Raw genomic sequence first — 21,675 nt, forward strand, 5'->3', positions numbered from 1 at the left:
TCGCGGGAGTGCTGGGCCGGAAGCGGGGGGCTCGCGGGAGTTCAGGGCCGGAGGGGCGAGGGGGCGGGACCGAAGGGCGCAGGGGCGGGGCCGGGGCGAGGTGCGCGGGGCGCGGGCGGGAGGTGCGCGGTGGGGCGGGGTCTGTGGTGGTGAGGGGCCCGGGCGGGGCGTGCAGGGGCGGGGCCTGTGGGGCGCGGGGGCGGCGCAAGAGGGCGCGGGGGCGGGGCCGCGCGCGTTCGCAGCCGCGAGCCCAGCGCTGTACCGAGCGCTGTACCCCGCGCGTCCCGCCGCGTCCCGCCGCGTCCCGGTGCCACCGCCGCGGCCCCACCATGCTCCCGCTGCTCGGGCTGTGCTTGGCCCTGCCGTTCTGCGCGGGGTCGCTGGAAGAGGCGCAGAGCTGGGGGGACACTTCGGAGCAAGTAAGTGGAGTTCGGGGGGCCGCAGGGCGGGCCCAGGACGCGGGCTGCCGCCCTTTCCCACCGCCTCCTTCGGGCGCGTGGCTGCCGGACAGGCTCCTGGACGCGAGGAAGGGAGGGTTCACCCCCATCTCCTGTCACATCGTCCCTCCACCTCCTCTCTGTCCCCAGCCTTCTGCTCGGGAACTTCCCCATCTACTGGTCCCTCGAGGAGAGCGTCTGGCTGGCGAAGTTTCTTGCAGAATTGTGTCTGCCACTTCAAAATCCTGCAGAACCAAATCTCCTTGGCCCCTGTTACCTGCGCGGGTTTCTGCTAGTTTTTTGTTGTTCATTTCTGAGCCAGAGCCCCAGGTTAACTACAGGATTCTTTAAGACTCGTGTGTGGGGTAGTGTGTTGTTGCTGTCGGTTCCTAGTTGTTCCAGAGAGAAAGCACATCTAGGAAAAGTTCCAAACTCCTGGAAGCCTCTGCTTTTCCCATCTGAAAACAGGGAGAACACGACTTTCCCTCAGGTTCTTATCAATGCTTTAGCAGTTTAAAGGTGGCCAGATGATGGGCAGAGGATCAAGAACCGAAGGGTCTCAGTTACCCTGGTTAATGCTCTGTGTATCTGCCAGGGTTTTTAAAATGGCTTAACCTCACAGGTGAATGAAACCTGCAAATATGAAATCGCAGTACAATGCCCCATGGATAGGAAAGCTCTTTGACGAGTATAAAACACGTTGGAACAGTTTTCAAAGCGCAGACCTTATAGGGAGAAATGGCTCTGTCCTGATTAAAGGCTCCTGGTGCTGTTTACACACACGTATTTAAGTTGTTTAGCTGATAGCATGCTTTCACAGGATGGGAAGAAGAGATAAGCAAGTATACTTTCTGTCCCCTTTCCCAGCACCTTGGTTTGAAGAGCAGATCTGGAAAACAGAATCTACCTAAACATCCCGTAGTTACTTTCATGTTGACGCTCCCTCAAGGATGTGCTTATCTGTGAAATGGAAGAAATGGTCATTCTCTTGTAGGACTATCAGGAAAAATAACCCATAAAAATTCCAGGAGGCTGTGCGGTGGAGGAGAAACATGCAGGCTTGGGATCCAGAGCGAAAGGCTAGTCTCTCCTTTGCCCTTTACAGCTGTGTGGCCTGGACAAGCTGCTTACCTTCTCTGAGCCTTCCTTTACTGTCCATCACAGCACGGAACACACCTCCTCTTGAGCATACTTGTAAGGATCCAGCTGCTAGTTTATGTAAAGGACCTGGTATACAGTGGGTGCTCAAGAAATGGTAACTGTTTTGGTCAGTGGTTAAGGGCATAGACTTGGTGCCTGGGCTCGATTCCTGATTCTGGCACTTACCAGCTCTGTGACGCTGAGCAAGGTCCTGGGTGCTTCAATCTCCAATTCTGTGAAAAGTGGGAGAGAATAGGGTGATGAGGATTGGGTAGTTAATACACCTAAGGTGCTGGGAACGGTGTCAGCACTTAATGTTGGTGGCTGCTGTTAGGCTTGGGCAGCTGAAATGCTGAGGGTAGGAATTTAGGGTAAAGATCCTAAAACTTTTTTTAGGGGGCGGAGGGAGAAGAATGTGGGAAGCACTGAAACAAAGATTCTGTTTGTGAACTAGGAGGGACTAAAGCTCTGACATCTGCAAGTCCAAGTAGGCTTAACACTGAACTTCCCTGAATAGAAGAACACAGGTTTAGCCCATTTTAGTGACTTCATGCAGTCGTCAACTCACGACACTATTTATTCATCTGGAAAATGACTAAATCAGAAAAGACTCCAAATATAAAGTTCTGTGAAAATTTGCGATTTTACCTTTTTATCCCTACTGTATTAAAAAAATTTGTGTGTGTGTATAAGATGTAGGATTTGAGAGCACAGGCTCCAGAATCAGACTTCCTGGGTTTGAATCCTGGCTCTGCACTTACTGGGGAGTTAATTAACATCTATGAGCCCCTATTTACCCATCTTGAGAATGGGGATGATGAGATTACTTAATTAAAAGGATTTTGAAGATTAAAATAGTTAATATACTTAGAACTTAGAATGGTGCCTGGCAATGCAGTTAGTGCTCTGGTCTCAATAATTATGGTCTTCAACATTATATGTGAACAAGTTTTAAAATTTATTTTTTATTGAAGTATAGTTGAATTACAATGTGTTAATTTCTGCTGTATAGCAAAGTGATTCAGTTATACATATATATATTTACATTCTTTTTCATATTCTTTTCCATTATGGTTTATCACAGGATATTGAATATACTTCCCTGTGCTATACAGTAGGACCTTGTTGTTTATCCTTTCTGTATATAATAGTTGGCATCTGCTAATCCCTAACTCCCAATCCAAACCTCTCCCACCATCCCTCCCCCTTGGCGACCACCAGTCTATTCTGTATGTCCCTGATTCTCTTCTGTTTCTTAGATAGGTTCATTTATGTCCAGTTTTAAATTCCACATATAAGTGATATCATATGGTATTTGGTGAACAATGTTTAAATGTCAATGAATATGTAAGTATTAATGTACCTGAACTTGCCTATTAGCTTGTGTGGCAATTCTTGTGCTGCAACTTGCCTATTAGCTTGTTATATACCTTTAATTGAAAATATTACTAATAATATTCTAGATTCAAGTCCCTTCCTCCCTCTCCACCTCATCTGTAAACAGTGTTACCCGTAGTGTAATAAACCCACTATCAGCAGTGGTTTTCAAACTGCATCCTGCAGAAGGACACTCGGGGGCTCTTTAAACATTCAGATTCCTATGCCCCACCCCCATTAATTTCCATCCTCTAGGTTTGGGTGGGACCCAGATGATCCTGAAGCAGGGGATGCACGGACCACACTTAGACTAATTCAGCTTTGAAAGAACCTTTCAGGAAGTCAATATTAAAAAGCAAGGCTCTTGTATAAAATCAGCCTGCTTTCAAATTGATATGGTTTCTTTTTTTTAAAAAAAATATTTATTTAGTTATTTATTTTTGGCTGTGTCGGGTCTTCATTGTGGCTCGCGGGCTTCTCTCTAGTTGTGGCATGAGGGCTCGCGGGCTTAGTTGCCCAGCGGCATGTGGGATCTTGGTTCCCCGACCAGGGATCGAACCCGCGTCCTGTGCATTGGAAGGCAGATTCTTAACCGCTGGACCACCAGGGAAGTCCCTCAAACTGATATGGTTTCTTTAACTAAGGATGGAGCTACGTTCCCATTATTACAAAAGCAGTTTTTAATTTACAGGATAATAGTAGGCACCAAGTGTTGAGTGTCAGGGAGAGTTTGCTAGGAGCTCTATGTAAACATAATAAGAAGCAATAAAGTATATGGTTAAGAGCACCCCAAGTGGAACCAGACTGCCTGGGTTCAAATCTGGATCCCACCACTTACTGGCTGTGTGTACTTGGGCAAGTAACTTAACCTCTCTGGGTCTCCGTTTCCTCACCTGCAAGATGGCGTTGTTAATGGTTCCTACCTCATAGACGGGGGTGGATCTAAGTTTTGAGAGAGGAGTCAAGTTTACCTAATGGGCAAAGCCCTCTTAAAGAAAAATGCCAAATGCTAAAAGTGCTAAAATAAACATTTATTTAGAATGATAAATAAATCACAGCAAATGACACATTTTGACAAACACTACGAATACCACCGTTTGTTAAGGGACCGTGCAAGTGAAGGATCCTGACGCTTACCTTTTATTAGCTTCTAAACAATAATAAACTATTAAATAAAAAATAGCAAACCCACTTCTGCTCCTGTTTGTTGTGAGGATAAAATGAGTTGATTCAGGCACAGCACTTACACATAGTAAGCACTCAGGTCCTATTAGCTATTTGGGTTGTTTATGTGCAGCCTGGTTGAATCTCTGCCACTGCAAGGAAGGCCTCAGCGAGCTTATGCTCCAGGAGAACCATGGACGTCCACCCAGGGGAAGTGATGCCTGCAGGGGATATTTCAGAGCCCAGATTAGAACCCAGGAGCGCTGCACGCCAAGCCGGGCTCTCAGTGACTCCTCCAAAGACCGCCACTTTCATATTTACAATGTAATGTAATTTGTTTAAATACGATTTTAATTTGTAGCTCCTGGCACATAGATTGTGTTCAGCATAGGCTTCTGGTACCACACTCACAGCGGGGATACATTTCTAATTCCCTGAATCGAGCATTTCTGCAGTTTTAAGTTTTATAGTCTCTCACTCAGAACCTTTGCATTTGGGAAAACAAAGAAAATCAAGACCAGTTTTGGTTTTTTTTAACGCTTTGAAAAGTAAAGTCAAGGAAAGATTCTCTGAGCTCCAGACCACTCGATAATTGTCTCCTTTATGTGCACGGGTGTGATCGTTGCAATGGAGTCCTAAGGCTGGATGGGGAAGAAGGGTATTACGGGAGAGATTCCAGAGATTTACTCACTCCTGAACCAGAACCAGCTATATCTGGTTTCTTTGGGGGGAGGTGGGGAGAAGGATGGGGGAGTCCTGCGAGCTGGGCGATGAGTCGTATGTGACTTCGTGTTCCTAACGAACACTCTCCCAAGGTCCTGTATGCGCTAACATAAAGCAGCCGTGCCCCCCGTGCTGTCAGAGGTCCCGCTGGAGGTCCTGTAAGCTTTCTGTATCTAAGGAGCAGAGGGTCCGTTTAGGAAAATGGGGCCATAGGATGGAGACCTGAGCTTTCCTTGTGGGGTTGGGGGGTGGTCCCAACCTCCTGATTATCTTCCCACAAGCCAGATCCATTTCCCTTGTTTCTCACAGGTTAAAAGAAACAAGGTGACTTGCCTAAGGTTAGTTGGTTTGGGTTTTGTTTTTGTTTTTCCAGCTGCCTGGAAAATTGTTTGGAATTTCAGCCCCCAAAAGAAGTTTCTTCTTCTATTGCTGAGGTTATGGGCCCCCCAAATGGCAAGAGGTTCATAGCAGGACAACCTGCAACAACATTTCTCCAAAGGAAGAGAACTTTTGTGCGGATGACAGAGAATTACCCAGATGGGATCCTCCCAGACTAAGTGTCCTCGGTCCAGGTGATGGGTGGCATCTCCCGTGCTTTCCAACCTGTAGCCCTGGGTTTGGTGTCAGGTCCTGTATCAGATCTCTGAGGCAGCGGACTCCTGAGCTCCTGGCTCTTGGTTTCAGGTTTTCAGAATGCCCTCAGAAGATGGAGCCCAGCGGGTAGATACATTTCTGGCACAGAGCCCGCTGGGAACTCATGTCTTCAGCTGTTTGGCGGTGTGTGGCTGAGGCTGGCCTAAGTACAGCCTGAGGGCATGAACCCTGTCTTTCTGTCCCTCTTTCAGTGGACCCGGGTCATTAAAGCATCCATCCCTAATGGGAATGTGTTTGTTCTGCCTATTCACAACATCCCTCACCCTGGGTGGAATTAGGGTTCACTCCTCTTCTCCTTTCCTGTGCTTTCCCATCTGTGGATTTTCTGAAATGCTTTCACGGTGTTTCTCTTCCCTCCCAATCCTGATCCAACACTGTGATTGATCCTGGGGTGAGAATACCATCTCTGTTATCCAAATTACGAACACTAAGCAGTGCCTGCTGTTTTTTATCTCTGGTTGGACTACCCGATGATGGAGTAGAGGAGATTCCAATCCCCCAGCTCTGATGGTGTTATTGCTGCATTATTTGTGCAAAGGCAGTCTTCAGCCACCCTTGCACATCCTGGTAGGGAATGCTGCTTGGTCCATGTGAGTTAAAGAGGCAGATGATGAGCTTTTTCTCAGCATGGTTCCTGTATTGAACTGGATGCTCTTTGAATTTCTCTTCCCCTTTCATTCCACTCCAACAAACATCCTACACAACTACTTCTAGCCATCCCTCCATCGTAAAGCCTCTCATGGTCATCTGAGAACATAGTGAACTCTTCTGTTTTCCATTTCCTTTGTAAAAATTACCTCGTCTACTAAGTCTTCCTGAGTGTATTTCTTTCAAGTTGGGTAGTATGGTCCTTGATGGCAAAGATCGTGGCTCATATTTCTCAATAAACACTGTGGTCTGGACATCTGTTCTGATGCTGGAGAAGTAAGCTCAGCTCAGTAGGAGCAAAACATCCTATTTGAGCCATCTCTTAATTCTGTTATTTGGGGGTCCATGCTCTGAGATTACTCTTCATGGCAGCCCTTGACATTAAGCTGGAGTCGGTTACTTACCTGTCCTTAACCCACACTCCCAGGTTCTTACCAGGCAATGGGAAAACTCTCAAACAATAAAAGGGATCAGGAATTCCTAACTAAAAACAATGAAGATGACATTGCTGTCATTTCCACTTCTAATCCTAGCTGGCACCAGGAAGTTTTGATTCTGGTTCAGTCTGAGTCTAAATTTGGACTGAAGTGTAGCCATCGTGATCCCCTGAGAGGTCAGATAGTCATCTCAAAAATGAAAAACCAACCTCTGTTGTTCTCCTTAATGCTTGTTTATTTTCTTGGAAAACCTATTTTACAAAGGAGGAGACTTCAAAGAAATACTTTAGATCAACCAGAGAACATAATACCTGAGCAGGGCTGAGCTTCCCTTCTGACCATGGCTATCTTAAGTGGTCCCCAGCCTATTCCACAATTTTAGGAAGGGAGAGGCCTGAGCTGAGCCTGCAGACCCGACCTAGACCTTGCCCAGGACGCCTCTTCTGGCTTTCCTTGGATGGTCCCAATCATCCCATGTCATTTTAGAAATAGAAACCAGTGTCCTCCTAGTCATTGTTTGGTTCTCATAAGGAGCCAGGGCCGATGTCAACCTAAATCCTGTACTGATTCTTTCTATTCCATGTTCTGTAGAATAGGAGACTCTATAATGGCTTATAATGGTAATTTACAGTAGCATTATCTATTTTCAGGAGGGATCAGGGAGAGGATAGTGATTAAACCCGTTTCTGTTATACTTTTAGTTAACAAAATGGAAATACCTTTATTGTTTTTTTCCTATTTGGAAGTGATACACAGTAATTTGTCTAAAACTGAGATAGTACAAAAAAGTTTAAAGAAAAAGAATTTAATCACTCAAAGGTAACAGCCATTAGCATTTTGGGCACATTCTACACATGTAGACACTTATAAAAATGAGATCATGTTAAATATAGCGTTTTGCTACCTGATTTAATCACTTAAAGTATGTCTGAATGTATAAGTGAGGACAGGCCAGGCTGTCCTCGCTGGGGTAACAACCCCCAAATCTCAGTGACTTAAATGACAAACGTTTATTTCTTACTTGTATAACTTGTCCATCTTGGATTGTCGGTGCAGCAAGTGTGATCTTGGGCTTGATGGAGCAGTGACCATATCAAACGTTGCTAATTACTATGCCGGTGAGAAAAGGCAGTTCTGGAGGACCTCACACTTGCGATCAAATCCTTGGTGCAGAAGTGACAGACGCCACTTAACATTCATAACTTACTGGCCAGAGCCAGTCCCGTGGCTCTGTCTTCCCACAAGGGGGCCAGGAAATGCAATCCTTCTGGCAGAGAGTTGGAGAAATATTTGGTGAACAGCACAGAAGTCCAGTAAAATTAACATTGAGGTCAGTAAATAGAGGCCCACACTATTATTTTCAATAGCTGTATTCTAATTAATCAATGTATCATAATATATTTAACCAAACCATTTTTAAAGGATATGTTAGGCTATTTCCAATGATTAGCAATTGTTTTGAAAGTTGCAAAGAATTTTTTTGTACATTCATTTTTTTCCTATTGATTTTTCCCCCATATGATGCTTTTCTGAAACTACGATTTCTAAATTAGAAGACGTGCATACTGGTGGAAATGTAAAATGTTACGGCCGCTTTGAAAACTGGTTTATCTATTTCTTAAAAGTTAAATTGATCATATGATCCAGGAATTCCACTTGTAGGTATCTGCCTGAGGAAACTAAAAACATATGTCCAACACAAAGAACTCTATCTGAATGTTCATGCAAGTTCCACATTATAAATAATAGCCAAAAAGTAGAAATAACCTAAACATCCATCAACTGGCCAATGTATAAACAAAATGTGGTGTATCCACACGATGGAATATTATTCAGATGTAAAAAAGAACAAAGTGCTGATAAATGCTACAAGATTACGCTAAGTGAAAAAAGCCAGTAATAAATGACCACATATGGTATGATTCCATGTATATGAAATGCCCAGAATGAGTAAATCCATAGAGACAAAATAGATTAGTGGTTGCCTGGGGCCAGGGCAAAGGCTGGGGCTGGGAGCTGGTGGGTACGGGGTGCAGCCTTTCTTTTAGGATAATAAAAATGTTCTAAATTGATTGTCGTGGTGATTACACAACTCTGTGCATACACTACAACACATTGAATTGTTTTAAATGAATGAATTTTATTGTTTGTAAATTATACCTCATAAAGCTGTTGAAAAAGGCATGCATACAGTCTAAGCATATTTTCCAAGTCTGTGATCGACATTGTCAAACTGCCCTCCAGAAAGGCCGATTCATCACTCACAGCAGCGGTAGTTAACACTTCTGTTCTTTAAACAGTGATGTGTCATGAGAAATAATCAGCAACCAGCTAGGACTTTTAAATTAGTCCAGAGGGGCTGGTTAATTATTATATGATTTTTAAAAATAAGGATGTTATTACCGTCCCATGCCCCTCCTGTGCATGTGGGAAAATATAACAAATCATCCACAAAAAACACAGTAAGAAAGTTCAAGGTAAGTTCAGGTTTGCTTCCAGAGTTTCCTGGAGTTTTGAGCGGAGTGAATGAGCCCATCAGTGTTGAGCTGACAGGTTTACTCGTTGTAACAGACACAACAGCAAAGAGCCGATTTTCAAGCCAAAAGTGAATGGAAACCGAAAACAGATATTTTCTAATGAACTCTGTCCTGGCCATTTCATCTGTCTTCCCCTAACAGATGTAAGAACCCTCAGGTGAGGAGGGTGTGTGACATCGTGGGTTCAGCAGTCAGCCAGGTCTGAGAGGGATGAATTCTAATCCTGGCCTGGACGCTCCCTGGTTACAGGTCCAAACTGCTTTTCAGGATGGATAACCCTTTGCGTGAATTCGAATTGGTTTTAACCCCCCTCATGTAACTCACATGAGAATGACCTCACGATCATATTTTATGTCTCTTTTCTTCTTCTAGGTTGCACTCAGGGTCCCAAGGCAAGTCAGGCTGTTGCAAAGGCTGGTATGTATATTCACGTATGTTCTCTTAAAAATCTGTTCCCCTCGCTGTTCTGTGTATTTTGAACCAGGCAATAACTATGTTCGCAGCTTCTCCAAAGCTGATAAATTGCATGTAGAAGAAATCGAACATGAAACAGTGTAGCTTCTGTAAGGCTTTCTTTTATAGGCTTTTATAAGGCTTTCTTTAAGTGGATTTTTTTTCTGAAAAGAGACCTGATTATTCCAGTAGAACTATAAGGACAAAGTGTGAAGTTTTCAAAGACCTTCTTAGAAAAAAGCCCAACACCTAAGTGAATCTTTACTTTTTTATGATGTTCTTACACAAGAAATAAAGGCTGTGTTGTGAAGTAAACAGCTAAAGCAAGCAAAGAATTCACATTTGTAGATTAAAGCTTTGTGTAATGGAAGTTGGTCCAGGCTCTCAGTGCATGCTGGAGGTTTCCAGATGGAACTTGGGCAGATAGATGTTCAGGATTCTAAGCATTTATCTGAAATGATCTCAGTCCTTCCTTCCCACTGTGTGTGCCATGACATATCAAAATGTGGGGACACGCCTTCAGGCTCTGAGGCTATGGATTCCTCTGTACATCCTCAGGAATGAGCCATTTACCTAAGGCCTCCCCACTCCTGGCTGGTGGTCGAGTCAAGGCTGGATTGACCATGACCAGTGTTGCAATCATTACCATCTTTACTTGGACCAGAACTTTGTATTCTCATCGTTTTCTGCATGACCTCTTCCTCCCCTCCCTTCTCCTATCCTCCCAATCCGACTCCCCATACCCCAGGTTTGCTGACCTCATTGTCTCATGTTTTTGTCCATGTTCACATCATCATGCACAGACATATGTGAACATAAACGGGTCAAGAATTGTGAAGAGTCTAGATTTTTACCCTACTTACAAGCCAATAAGCTAGTCTGTTGCTGTTTCATGGTTGCTGGCACCAAACAAGAGACTCCTGGGCCAGAGATGAAGGATGATTTATTACTCACAGTAAGAGCAGAAGTCAGAGTGGCAGGATTGGTGCCTTTCCTCCAGCTCCGTTCTCATGTAGTGATACAGAGAGGGCCAGGCGACACCTACACACGTGGCTGGTTTTATCACAAGAGGGGTACTGTAGAGCACAGGGAACTCTACTCAGTCCTCTATGATGACCTATATGGGAAAAGAATCTAAAAAAGAGTGGATATGTGTATAGGTATAACTGATTCACTTTGCTGTACAGCAGAAACGAGCACAGCATTGTGAATCAACCATACTCCAATAAATATCAGTTAAAAAAAAAAGAGAGAAACGCTAAGCTTAGGGAACCTGACTCTTTTGTAATGTGCGCTAAGCCTGCCTGATCTTTGCCCTGGAGGGAGACATTCTCTTTTTTACTCTGGACTTTAAGCCAACCCGCCCTTTGCTCTGAAGGGAAGCCCCACCTCTCTCTTCCCAAGCTGCTGATTATACGAATATCCTGGAAAATGTAGTACAAAACAGAGGTAGCCAGTGCCTCTGCTCGGAAAATGTGCAGAAATACCAGACTCATGGACAGTAGTCTCCCAGCAAGACATAGATACACATATTCATTCATTCAACAAGGTTTTTTTTTGTTTTGTTTTGTTTTTGGCCAAGCCACGCGGCTTGTGGGATCTTAGTTCCCTGACCAGGGATTGAACCCGTGCTGCTTGCAGTGAAAGCGCTGAGTCCTAACCACTGGACTGCCAGGGAATTCCCAACAAGTTATTTTTTTGAATCCTTACTATCTGCCGAGAAATGTTGAAGGCATTGGGAATACAGCAATGAACAAAACAGGCAAAAGACCCTGTCTTTCATAGAGCTTGGATTCTAAAGCGGGGCAGAGATAGACACAGTCAGTAAATAAATGGTTAAGTGTGTTAGGAATAGAGAAGATGCCATGAGAAAAACAACATGGCAGAGGCAGGTGGGGGACCCTCGTGTACATTGGCATGTAGGAGAGTTCTCGTATTTGCTTTCAGACAGTGGGACCATGTAACCACAGCTACTGTTCCCTGCATGCTGACCATGTGCCAGGCATTGTCCTGAGCGCCTCATGTGTCATAGCTCAACCAAATATAGAGACGTTTTACAGATGAGAAAACCAAGGTTCAGAGAGATTGAGTCACTTGTCCAAGATTGCACTTTCCAAAAGAGGTGGTTGAACCAGGATTTTGAGTCCCAGCAGTCTAGCTTCTGAGTCTGTGCTTGTCACTCATACACCCAACTGCCTTCTCACCTGATTGTATTTTTCTATTTCTTATTATTTTCACTCAACAGTGCCTCACCTGGCCTACCTCTATCCGTTCTTTTAGATGGTGAAAAATATTACAGGTTGTTGGCACACGATGGTTTATCAAGCATTCTACTATTGATGAGCTTTCAATATTTTTCCAATTTTTTTGCCCCTATAAATGCTGCTGCAAAAAATTTTTTTTCTAATATGTAGGTGCTTTTAATTCTATGGCTGAGATTTTCAGTAAGAGGATTGCTGAGTCAGAGTGCACATACACTTTTAATTTTGATAGATGTAGTCAGACTACTTTTTGAATACACCTAGTACCTTCTGTCTTAATTTCATTTCTATCAGCAGTGATGAATATGTACATTTCTGCCAGCAGTGCTATAATTACTCCTTTTGATTTGTCAGTCTCTTAGATTTAAAGTGATACCTCATTGTTCCTTTAACGTGCATTTGCCTGAGTTTGGACTTTTCCCCATATATTTATTGGCATTCAGGGTTGTTCTTCTGTGACATTTTTTCTGCACCCATTTTTCTATTGTGTTTTTTTATCCCCTAATTGTCAGTATGTAGGAGACCTTTGTGTGCCATGCAGACTCTGTCTTCTGAATTGGAAGAGTTCTCCCCTAAATCTGTTATTTGTCTATTAACTTTGTATATAGTATAGTTGCCATACAAAAGCTTTAAGTTCCTGAGTAATAAATAAGTTTATCTGTTCTTTATACCCTTCAAGGTTTCATTCTTGGTTACAAAGATTTCCTTGGCCCTTTGCCTTAGACTGATTTATACAATCTCTCAAATTTTCTTAGAAATCTAGGAATGTTAAAAGCCTCACTTTTATTGATACACATATTATAATTTTGTCATGTGGACTTTATTTACCCATCCAAACACTACCAGAATGATCTTTCCACCATAGGTCTGGTGCATCACTCTCTTTTGCAGATGTCTTCAGTGACTTTGTATCACCTGTAGGATTAACTCTGAGGACATCTATGGCCCCTTGTGATCTGGCTCCTGCCTGCCTCTGTAGCCCTCGTTTACCTGAGTCTCCTTGTATTTCGTGTTCTAGCCGTACCACACTAATCTGAATGTTCTCTACTCTAATTAATGAAGAGGACGTGGTGACCACAGCTGGTACCCTTCTATCACTGCCAGCTCATGGACCCCTGGGGATTTGCTTGATATTATTCTGAATTAAGTAGATACCCTTTTAATGAAGCTCTCTGGTATTACAGACACCAAAAATGTGTATGTTTTGAAAAGCAGGAGTATCTTTTTTTCTGAGTCTCCATGGTGCTTAACAGCTACTGGCCTGTTTTCCTAAAATAATTCACTGCCATCCTTTAACCTCCCGATGGCAGGGGCCGTGTCTTGGCATCCCCTTCCTAGCAGATATTCTAAAATTTGTAGCTGGGATGTGTTTTTAGCAGATGTGGTGAGACACACAGACACAGAAATGATCGTCACGAAGGAGGAAGTTTATACTCAGAGATCCCGAGGGATGAGAGGCATGGCAGTGCTATGTGGGGAAGCACCGGGTCAGTCAGGGGGCAGCAGGGACAAAGAGAGAATGCGGCCAAGAGCCTTTATTGGGGTTTTTACAGGAAGGAATTGATGAGTCAGGTTAGGTATGCTGCGTAAGCTTAGGATTGGGTAGTTGGAATAATTTTGGCAGTCTCTGGGCTACAGGGATGGTCCGCAGTGGTCAGGTACCTGGTCCTGGGGTGATACGGGGCAGGGGGAATATTGGTTGTTGTGTGAGAGTTTGGTAAAGGAGGTGGTTTGGGGAGAGGGCTCCGTGCTGATTGGTTGTATCTCGAAGGTGTGCTCGCAGGGGCGTCATTTGCTATCTCTAGGAATCAGCTGGCCCTGGGAGGAGCAGCCTCTCCGAGATCAAAGCCCCAAATGCCAGAGCATCAAGAATATAGAAAATAAGAAAATATAGTCAGTTCAGCAGGTAGTGTGGTGCTGGGCACCATTACCTCACTGAGAGCTACCTACGTACATGTCTGTCTCCCTGCTCCCAACTCTAGCCATCATGGTTTATCTGTTTTAGGGGGTATACAGAATGAATTTTTTTTCTGCATAAAGATGATAATTGCATTTTGTGTTTCCTCTCTAAACATAATGAAATATTGCCCTATAGAATGTATTACTGCAAATGGGCGATTCAGAGCTGATGACACCCTCTGTCTACAGAGGGAAAATTATTTCCCCAAGGTGGTGAATACAGTCATCAGGGAGGTGCCCGGTCTGAGGTCCTCTGCTTCACGTAATAACAGCATGAGCTGTGTTTTTCTCAAAAGGAAGAAGCATTCAGGTTTAGTAAAGATCTCTGGACGGGAGTCAGCCCATTGCCAAGCTCCGTAAAGTGAGAGGGGCTGCTGAGGTTGTTTCTGAGGTTCTCTCCCACCTTTGGGCTGGTTTCTTCTAGAGGTCGACAAAGAACTCGTAGACCGGGATGAAACAGCAGAAGTTTAATCTTCTGGGAAGAGACCTGGCCCCTGGCAAAGGCCGTGGCAAACACTCCCCTGTCACAGTTCCAGATGGCATCTTGGGGGATTCAGGATGTCTTCTGGGTGGATTGATCTTAAGTGACTCACATGAGTCACACAGAAACCTCTGGTCCCCCAAGCAGCTAATTAAGACACTCCCTGCCTAAAAACGCTTTTCCATCTGTTTTGCTTTTGCAGGAAAGATAATGAAGACATTATTATGTCACAGGAAGACTTGATTTCTGCCCCCTGTTTTCCAGCCCACATTCCTAAACAAAATACTGAGTTGAATGCAAATATGGAAAGCGTGTTGGATTTTTAAGAACTGTGCTTTGGGAAAAACCGAGACCACGGTTTTATATCCTCTCTTTTATGACACATTTTCGTAAACCTCTGCCATTCCAGGTTCTGTGCTTGGCCTTGGGGTGGTGCATCTTCTCACGATTTTATGTACCTGGCCAGTATTCTTCGCCCCATGTGCCCTCCTTTCTAACTAAATTGCACTATTCTTTTTTTTTTTTTAACATCTTTATTGGAGTATAATTGCTTTACAATGGTGTGTTAGTTTCTGCTTTATAACAAAGTGAATCAGTTATACATATACATACGTTCCCATATCTCTTCCCTCTTGCGTCTCCCTCCCTCCCACCCTCCCTATCCCACACCTCTAGGTGGTCACAAAGCACAGAGCTGATCTCCCTGTGCTATGCGGTTGCTTCCCACTAGCTATCTATTTTACGTTTGGTAGTGTATATATGTCCATACCACTCTCTCTCTTTGTCACATCTTACCCTTCCCCCTCCCCATATCCTCAAGTCCATTCTCTAGTAGGTCTGTGTCTTTATTCCCGTCTTGCCACTAGGTTCTTCATGACTTTTTTTTTTTTCCTTAGATTCCATATATATGTGTTAGCATACTGTATTTGTTTTTCTCTTTCTGACTTACTTCACTCTGTATGACAGACTCTAACTCCATCCACCTCACTACAAATAACTCCATTTCATTTCTTTTTATGGCTGAGTAATATTCCATTGTATATATGTGCCACATCTTCTTTATCCATTCATCCGATGATGGACACTTAGATTGCTTCCATGTCCTGGCTATTGTAAATAGAGCTGCAATGAACATTTTGGTACATGACTCTTTTTGAATTATGGTTTTCTCAGGGTATATGCCCAGTAGTGGGATTGCTGGGTCGTATGGTAGTTCTATTTTTAGTTTTTTAAGGAACCTCCATACTGTTCTCCATAGTGGCTGTATCAATTTACATTCCCACCAACAGTGCAGGAGGGTTCCCTTTTCTCCACACCCTCTCCAGCATTTATTGTTTCTAGATTTTTTGATGATGGCCATTCTGACCGGTGTGAGATGATATCTCATTGTAGTTTTGATTTGTAAATTGCACTATTCTTGTGCCAGGAATGGGCTATGGTTCATTTCCATTTCTATGTCTTTTGTGTTTTTAGAATATTCTTTTTGTTTTCTTTCACCACATATAAATTCTACATCTCTTTAAAAGCCGTTTCTTACTTTTATGGTCTTCACTGTTTTCTCTTCCTTCTGAGCTCTGGAAAGTCTTCTAGTCAATGAGTAAATATTACTCAGCCATAAAAAGGAATGAAATTGTGTCATTTGCAGAGACGTGAATGGACCTAGAGACTGTCATACAGAGTGAAGTAAGTCAGAAGGAGAAAAACAAATACCATACATTAATGCATATATGTGGAATCTAGAAAATGGTATAGATGATCTTATTTGCAAAGCAGAAATTGAGACACAGACGTAGAGAACAAACATATGGATACCAAGGGGGAAAGGAGAGGGGTGGGATGAATTGGGACATTGGGATTGACATATATACACTACTATGTATAAAATAGATAACTAATGAGAACTTACTGTATAGCACAGGGAACTCTACTCAGTCCTCTGTGGTGACCTAAATGGGAAAGAAATCCAAAAAAGAGGGGATATATGTATACGTATAACTGATTCACTTTGCTGTGCAGCAGAAACTGACACAACGTTGTAAAGCAACTATACTCCCATAAAAAAAAGTAAATACATATATCTCCCTATATCTTCCTGTGTTTCTCTCTATTTTTTGCACTTTCTTCCCACCGTGCCTTGAGAGAACAGATCATGTGTAATATTTCTTCCCAATCCATCATAGAATTTAGAGTCGTGCTTCTGAAATACTACTTTATTACTATTTCCCTTTGGAGGATATATATTTTTCTCTAATTGTTCAAGATTCAGAAAATTCAGTTTTACAAATGTTTTTGATTTTGATTCTCTGCTGAGAGCTGTGGATGAGAAAAAAGGAATAAGTCATGGCCCCTGTTTTCCACGTGTTTACAGGCCAGGAGGGGCAGGGGAAGGGATGGGTAGCTTTCGGGGATGGGGGATAGAGTTGCACATAATTGATGTTAATAGATTTTCAGCGGACAGCGCTGTCACGGAAAGGCAAGGGCTATGCATGTAAATAACACAGGGGCTCCTGTGGGAAAACACTAACTGGGCAGAAGCAGTAAAACTAAAATAGTTTCTTGAAACTTTTCTCACCCTGTCTCTTGGGGCTACAAACCATAAACTGTGCTTCCTCTTGATGGAATGTTGTGGAAAATTCTGCTACATCCATAATCTTAAGGCAAAAGAAGATACCATAGTAGTCAAACTTAGCATTTTGTCAGGCGTCTTCTAATTTTCACATTTTAATTACAGTGATATTTTAAGTGATAATTATCTCATAAATGAGAACAAATAAACATGACATCAAAGATAATCTCAAGGGTACCAAGTGCAGAAGATCTTTAAATACTTTAGAAATAGTACAGGGCAAGGACTCTTTATGGAAAAGCTCAGTTTTGTTTGGAATGTCGTGCAGCTAGAGCTGTATGCTCTGTTTATCAAAGACTTAAACTTAACAAGATTTATTCCCTAGTAGTACTCAACTTTTGTGTAAAGAAGTGATAAGTTGATAAGAAAAAAATTAGGGGGGGTGGAATTCCCTGGTGGTCCAGTGGTTAGGACTCCGCACTTCCATGGCAGGGGGTGCGGGTTCAATCCCTGGTCAGGGAACTAAGATCCTGCAAGCTGCGTGGTGCAACCAAAAAAAAAAAAGAAAAAATTTTTTAGAAAATGTCAGAATGTGGCACTAGTGCAGAATGGATTCAGCTCCCTGCCCTGTCTGGAGTGTTTACAATTTAATGGGGGGGATAACTGAGGTTTACAGGTAACTTTTGAATTGAATCAGCATTACATATACTATGCTTTGGCAGTTCTGTATTTTACTGGTTGTCTAACAGTGACCGCTGGGAAAAGCCTTGATCAGCCAGGCCACCTCTGGAATCCTTTTACAGAAGAGGCAGGATTGGAAGTCAGCAACTCCATAGTCTCATGCTGGATTTCTTACCTCTCACCTGTGTGACCAGGGGCAAGTACCCTATCCTGGTCTTAACGTTGGTAAAGCGAGGGGATTGGACTTGAGAGTTGCTTTTTCTTTATATTTGTCTTGATAGCTTTTACTATAACTTCTTCATTTCAAGGGTGTTTCTAATATGCAGAAGTCTAGTTCCCAAAACAAAACCAATAAAGCACGTAGAGATCAGAAAGAGCATAGAGTTCGAAATAATTAACAAAATGACTAAATCCAGCTCAAGGGCAACTCACACTAAAGTGGGGTTGTAAACTCAAATGTCTAAAGGTGTCCAGGTCTAAAGGTCCAGGTCTAAATGTCTAAAGGTGTATGAGGAAGGTGTCCAGTTTCTGTTGCTGTGTGAAAATCTTCTCCAAACTCGGTGGCTAAAGCAGCGGATTTTGTCCTAAAGAGACTAGATGTTCATAAAGAATGTTTTGTCATCACTGCTTTACAATGCTGTGTTAGTTTCTGCTGTACAACGAAGTGAATCAGCTATATGCATACGTATATCCCTTTCCTCTTGGGTCTCTCTCCCACCCTCCCTGCTCCATCCCACCCATCTCAGTCACCACAGAGCACCGAGCTGAGCTCCTTGGGCTATACAGCAGGTTCCCACTAGCTCTCTGTTTTACACATGGTAGTGTGTATATGTCAGTCCCAATCTCCCAATGCATACCACCCTCCCCTTCCCCCCGCCGTGTCCACACATCCGTTCTCTACGTCTGTGTCTCTATTCCTGCCCTGCAAATAGGTTCATCTGTACCATTTTTCTAGATTCCACATACATGCGTTAATATACAATATTTGTTTTTCTCTTTCTGACTTACTCTGCATGACATTGTAAAGCAACTATGCCCCAATTTTAAAAAAAGAGGGCTTCCCTGGTGGTGCAGTGGTTAAGAATCCGCCTGCCAATGCAGGGGTCACGGGTTCGAGCCCTGGTCTGGGAAGATCCCACATGCCGTGGAGCAACTAAGCCTGTGCGCCACAGCTACTGAGCCTGCGCTCTAGAGCCTGCGAGCCACAACTACTGAGCCCGCATGCCACAACTACTGAAGCCCGTGCGCCTAGAGCCTGTGCTCCGCAACAAGAGAAGCCACCGCAACGAGAAGCCTGCGCACAGCAACAAAGAGTAGCCCCCGCTCGCCGCAACTAGAGAAAGCCTGCGCACAGCCACGAAGACCCAAAAATAAAATAAATAAATAAATTTATTTTTTAAAAAAGAATATTTTTTTAAATAAAAAGTGTAATCATATATATATGATTATATATTTTATATATAAAAATATATAAAATCATATATATATTTTATATATAAAATATATAATCATTGATTATTTCTGATTTCAGGAGTAATTTCCTAAAACCCAAAGTTTTATTCCTTACTTTTGGCTCTGACTTAGATTCTTGGATCTCAGAAGAAGACATAATTTAGGTGATTTACTCAAGCCCTCTCAATTTATAGATATAAAATTCTAGCAGAAATACATGAAGTGTCACCTAGTTATATTAGTTTAAAAGAGTGCTTCTCAACCCTCAGAATCCCCTGGAGGGCTTGTAGAAACATAGGCTTCTAGCCCCACCCCCTGAGATGCTCGCTCTGTAGGTTTGGCACATGGGGTCAGAGGTTCTGCATTTCTACTAAGTTCCCAGGTGATGCTGGCGCTGCTGGTCCAAGGACCACATCTCGAGAACCATTGTTTTGAAATAACTCCTTCTCAGACCGAATTGGAGAACTTGTTTTCTTTCTAGGGGAAAATCTTTCAGATGCGTTTAGATTTTTTTCTGCTTCAGGTTCAGCCACCAGATGAACAGTCTGGTGGAACTCTGCCGCCACCACTGCCCACACTCTGGCCTGGCTCATGCGGTGAAGAGGACACTTAGCAGGAGTTATAATACCATGAGGTAGAAGCAAACGCGTGTACTATAGATGCACAGAGAACAGTGAATAGTTTAACCAGCTTTTGAATTCGCACTGTCTAGCTACTGGCCTTATCAGAAGTTTTGGGGATAAATTTAATTAACACAGACTTCCCTATTTCTGGGTTCTAATTCCCCAAATACTTTCCTGAGCTCAGTATTGATTCTTATTTTACAATAATGTGATTGTCATCTGAATGGAAAAGCCCCAGAGTATTGTTTCTCTAAGTGGATATTGAAATTAATTTGGAAATATGAGAATTTCTTTAGGTGTAATCTGATGTTGTGGTCAATTCAGTGAGTCTAGAAATGTGATCTAAACATAACAGAAAAGTGTTATATACTTCACATACTTCTAAAATTCCAATATTTTATTAAATTCTTTAAGTAGAGTATATTCTCTGTTAAATTGGAAATCTTAACTGTGTCCATTTCTTTTTTTTTTTTTCTTTACAGTTTTAAAAAAAATTTTATATTGAAGTGTAGTTGATTTACAATGTTGTGTTAGTTTCAGGTGTACAGCAAAGTGATTCAGTTATACATATACATATATCTATTCTTTTTCAGATTCTTTTCCCATATAGATTATAACAGAGTATTGAGTAGAGTTCCCTGTGCTATATATACAGTAGGTTCTTGTTGATTATCTATTTTATATATAGTAGTGTGTATATGTTAATCCCAGCCTCCTAATTTATCCCTCCCTACTGTGTTCATTTCTTAAAGCTGGGCTAAATAATTTGTTTCTCTGTCATGTACTGGTTGTTCAACCATGACTGTTTTACAATTGAGGGGAAAATCCGGAAAATCAGGACAAGACAAAGAAAGAAGAAAACAATCACAAGTCAAGGGCTCCCAAATTGAAGATGATTTCTCTTACGGAAAAAAAAAAAACACCACACCTACCCCCAAATGGTTGAATCATGCTTTCATGCGCCATTGAAAATACTGTTTTTTTAAATTTTTATTGAAGTATGGTCGATTTACAATGTTGTGAGAGTTCCAGGTGCACAGTATACTGTGTGTTTTGATTCCAACAGAAAACCAAACCCTTGATGACAGAATTCTCAGTGAAGTCCACCATCATTTCCCGTTATGCCTTCACTACGGTTGCCTGCAGGATGCTGAACAGAGGATCTGAGGACCAGGAAATCACGTTTCAGATGCAGATTCCAGCCGCAGCTTTCATCACTAACTTCACTATGTAGGTGACACCCTGGTCAGAGACCCTGGGTTGAAGATTTCTATGCGGGAGGGTCAGGGGGAGCCTGAGATGCTGTGAGGACACAGTCTTTGGCCGTGAGAATTTATAAATTCTCAGTCCAGCGGACAGTTCGTGGGAAAGAAGGTTGATTCCCTCCCCCCACTTCCTCTCCCTTCTTCCTTCTATCTCTCCCTCTCCCCCTTCCTCCTTTTTATTACCTCTTCTTTTATCCCATTACTCTCTTCTTTCCTCCTTCCTTTCCTCCCCCCACCTTCATTTCCTCTTTCTTTCCCTCCAACAAATGGGTACCCACACTGGGCCAGGCGTGCTTCAAGGTGATTGGTCTACTTCTGTGAAAAAGACAATGTTGCTCTGCTCCAGAAACTCCACTGGGGAGAAACAATAAATAAGCAAACAGATGAATAAATGAGATAACTTCAGACAGTAGCGAATGCTGTAAAGATGGCGAGTAGGATTGAGGGGGCTTGTTTAGTTGGGGAGGTGGCTCAGAGGAGTCAGTGTTGAAGTTGAGATCTGAAGGACGAGACACCATGAAACCTTTGATGTACTAGATAGAATATCTTTCTTCTTTTCTCCTGAACTAAGAGGTAAAGAGATGCAAAATAGGTGTATGGGTTTAATTTTAGGTCTGGGCAAGGTTCAAGTTGGTGAATCTTCTTGGAAGTTTGAGCAGGTCTTCTGATTTCCTCCTGGAGAATCAGAGGCCCCGTGGCTTGGATCTTCCCATTTGGACCTGTTGAAAACTGCCCTGTAACGAGATGAGTGATGCAAGGGGAGTGCCCTGGGCTGGAATGCATTCTTTCTGCACACCCAAGAGGCAAATAAAAATAT

At 42.9% G+C, this 21,675-nt stretch overlaps 1 protein-coding gene across 1 annotated transcript in view; it reads left to right on the forward strand.

Moving 5' to 3' along the window:
• The first annotated feature begins 229 nt into the window (after positions 1-229).
• ITIH5 (inter-alpha-trypsin inhibitor heavy chain 5) overlaps positions 230-21,675 on the forward strand; it is a 75,013-nt gene continuing 53,567 nt past the window's right edge. The window contains exons 1-3 of the mRNA XM_059912114.1: positions 230-419; positions 9,490-9,534; positions 20,660-20,823. Coding sequence (XP_059768097.1) covers positions 330-419; positions 9,490-9,534; positions 20,660-20,823 — 299 coding nt within the window. The 5' untranslated portion in view covers positions 230-329. The remainder of the gene's footprint in view (positions 420-9,489; positions 9,535-20,659; positions 20,824-21,675) is intronic.

The sequence above is a fragment of the Balaenoptera ricei genome, chromosome 2 (assembly GCF_028023285.1).
Source record: "Balaenoptera ricei isolate mBalRic1 chromosome 2, mBalRic1.hap2, whole genome shotgun sequence".
NCBI classification, from domain to species: domain Eukaryota; kingdom Metazoa; phylum Chordata; class Mammalia; order Artiodactyla; family Balaenopteridae; genus Balaenoptera; species Balaenoptera ricei.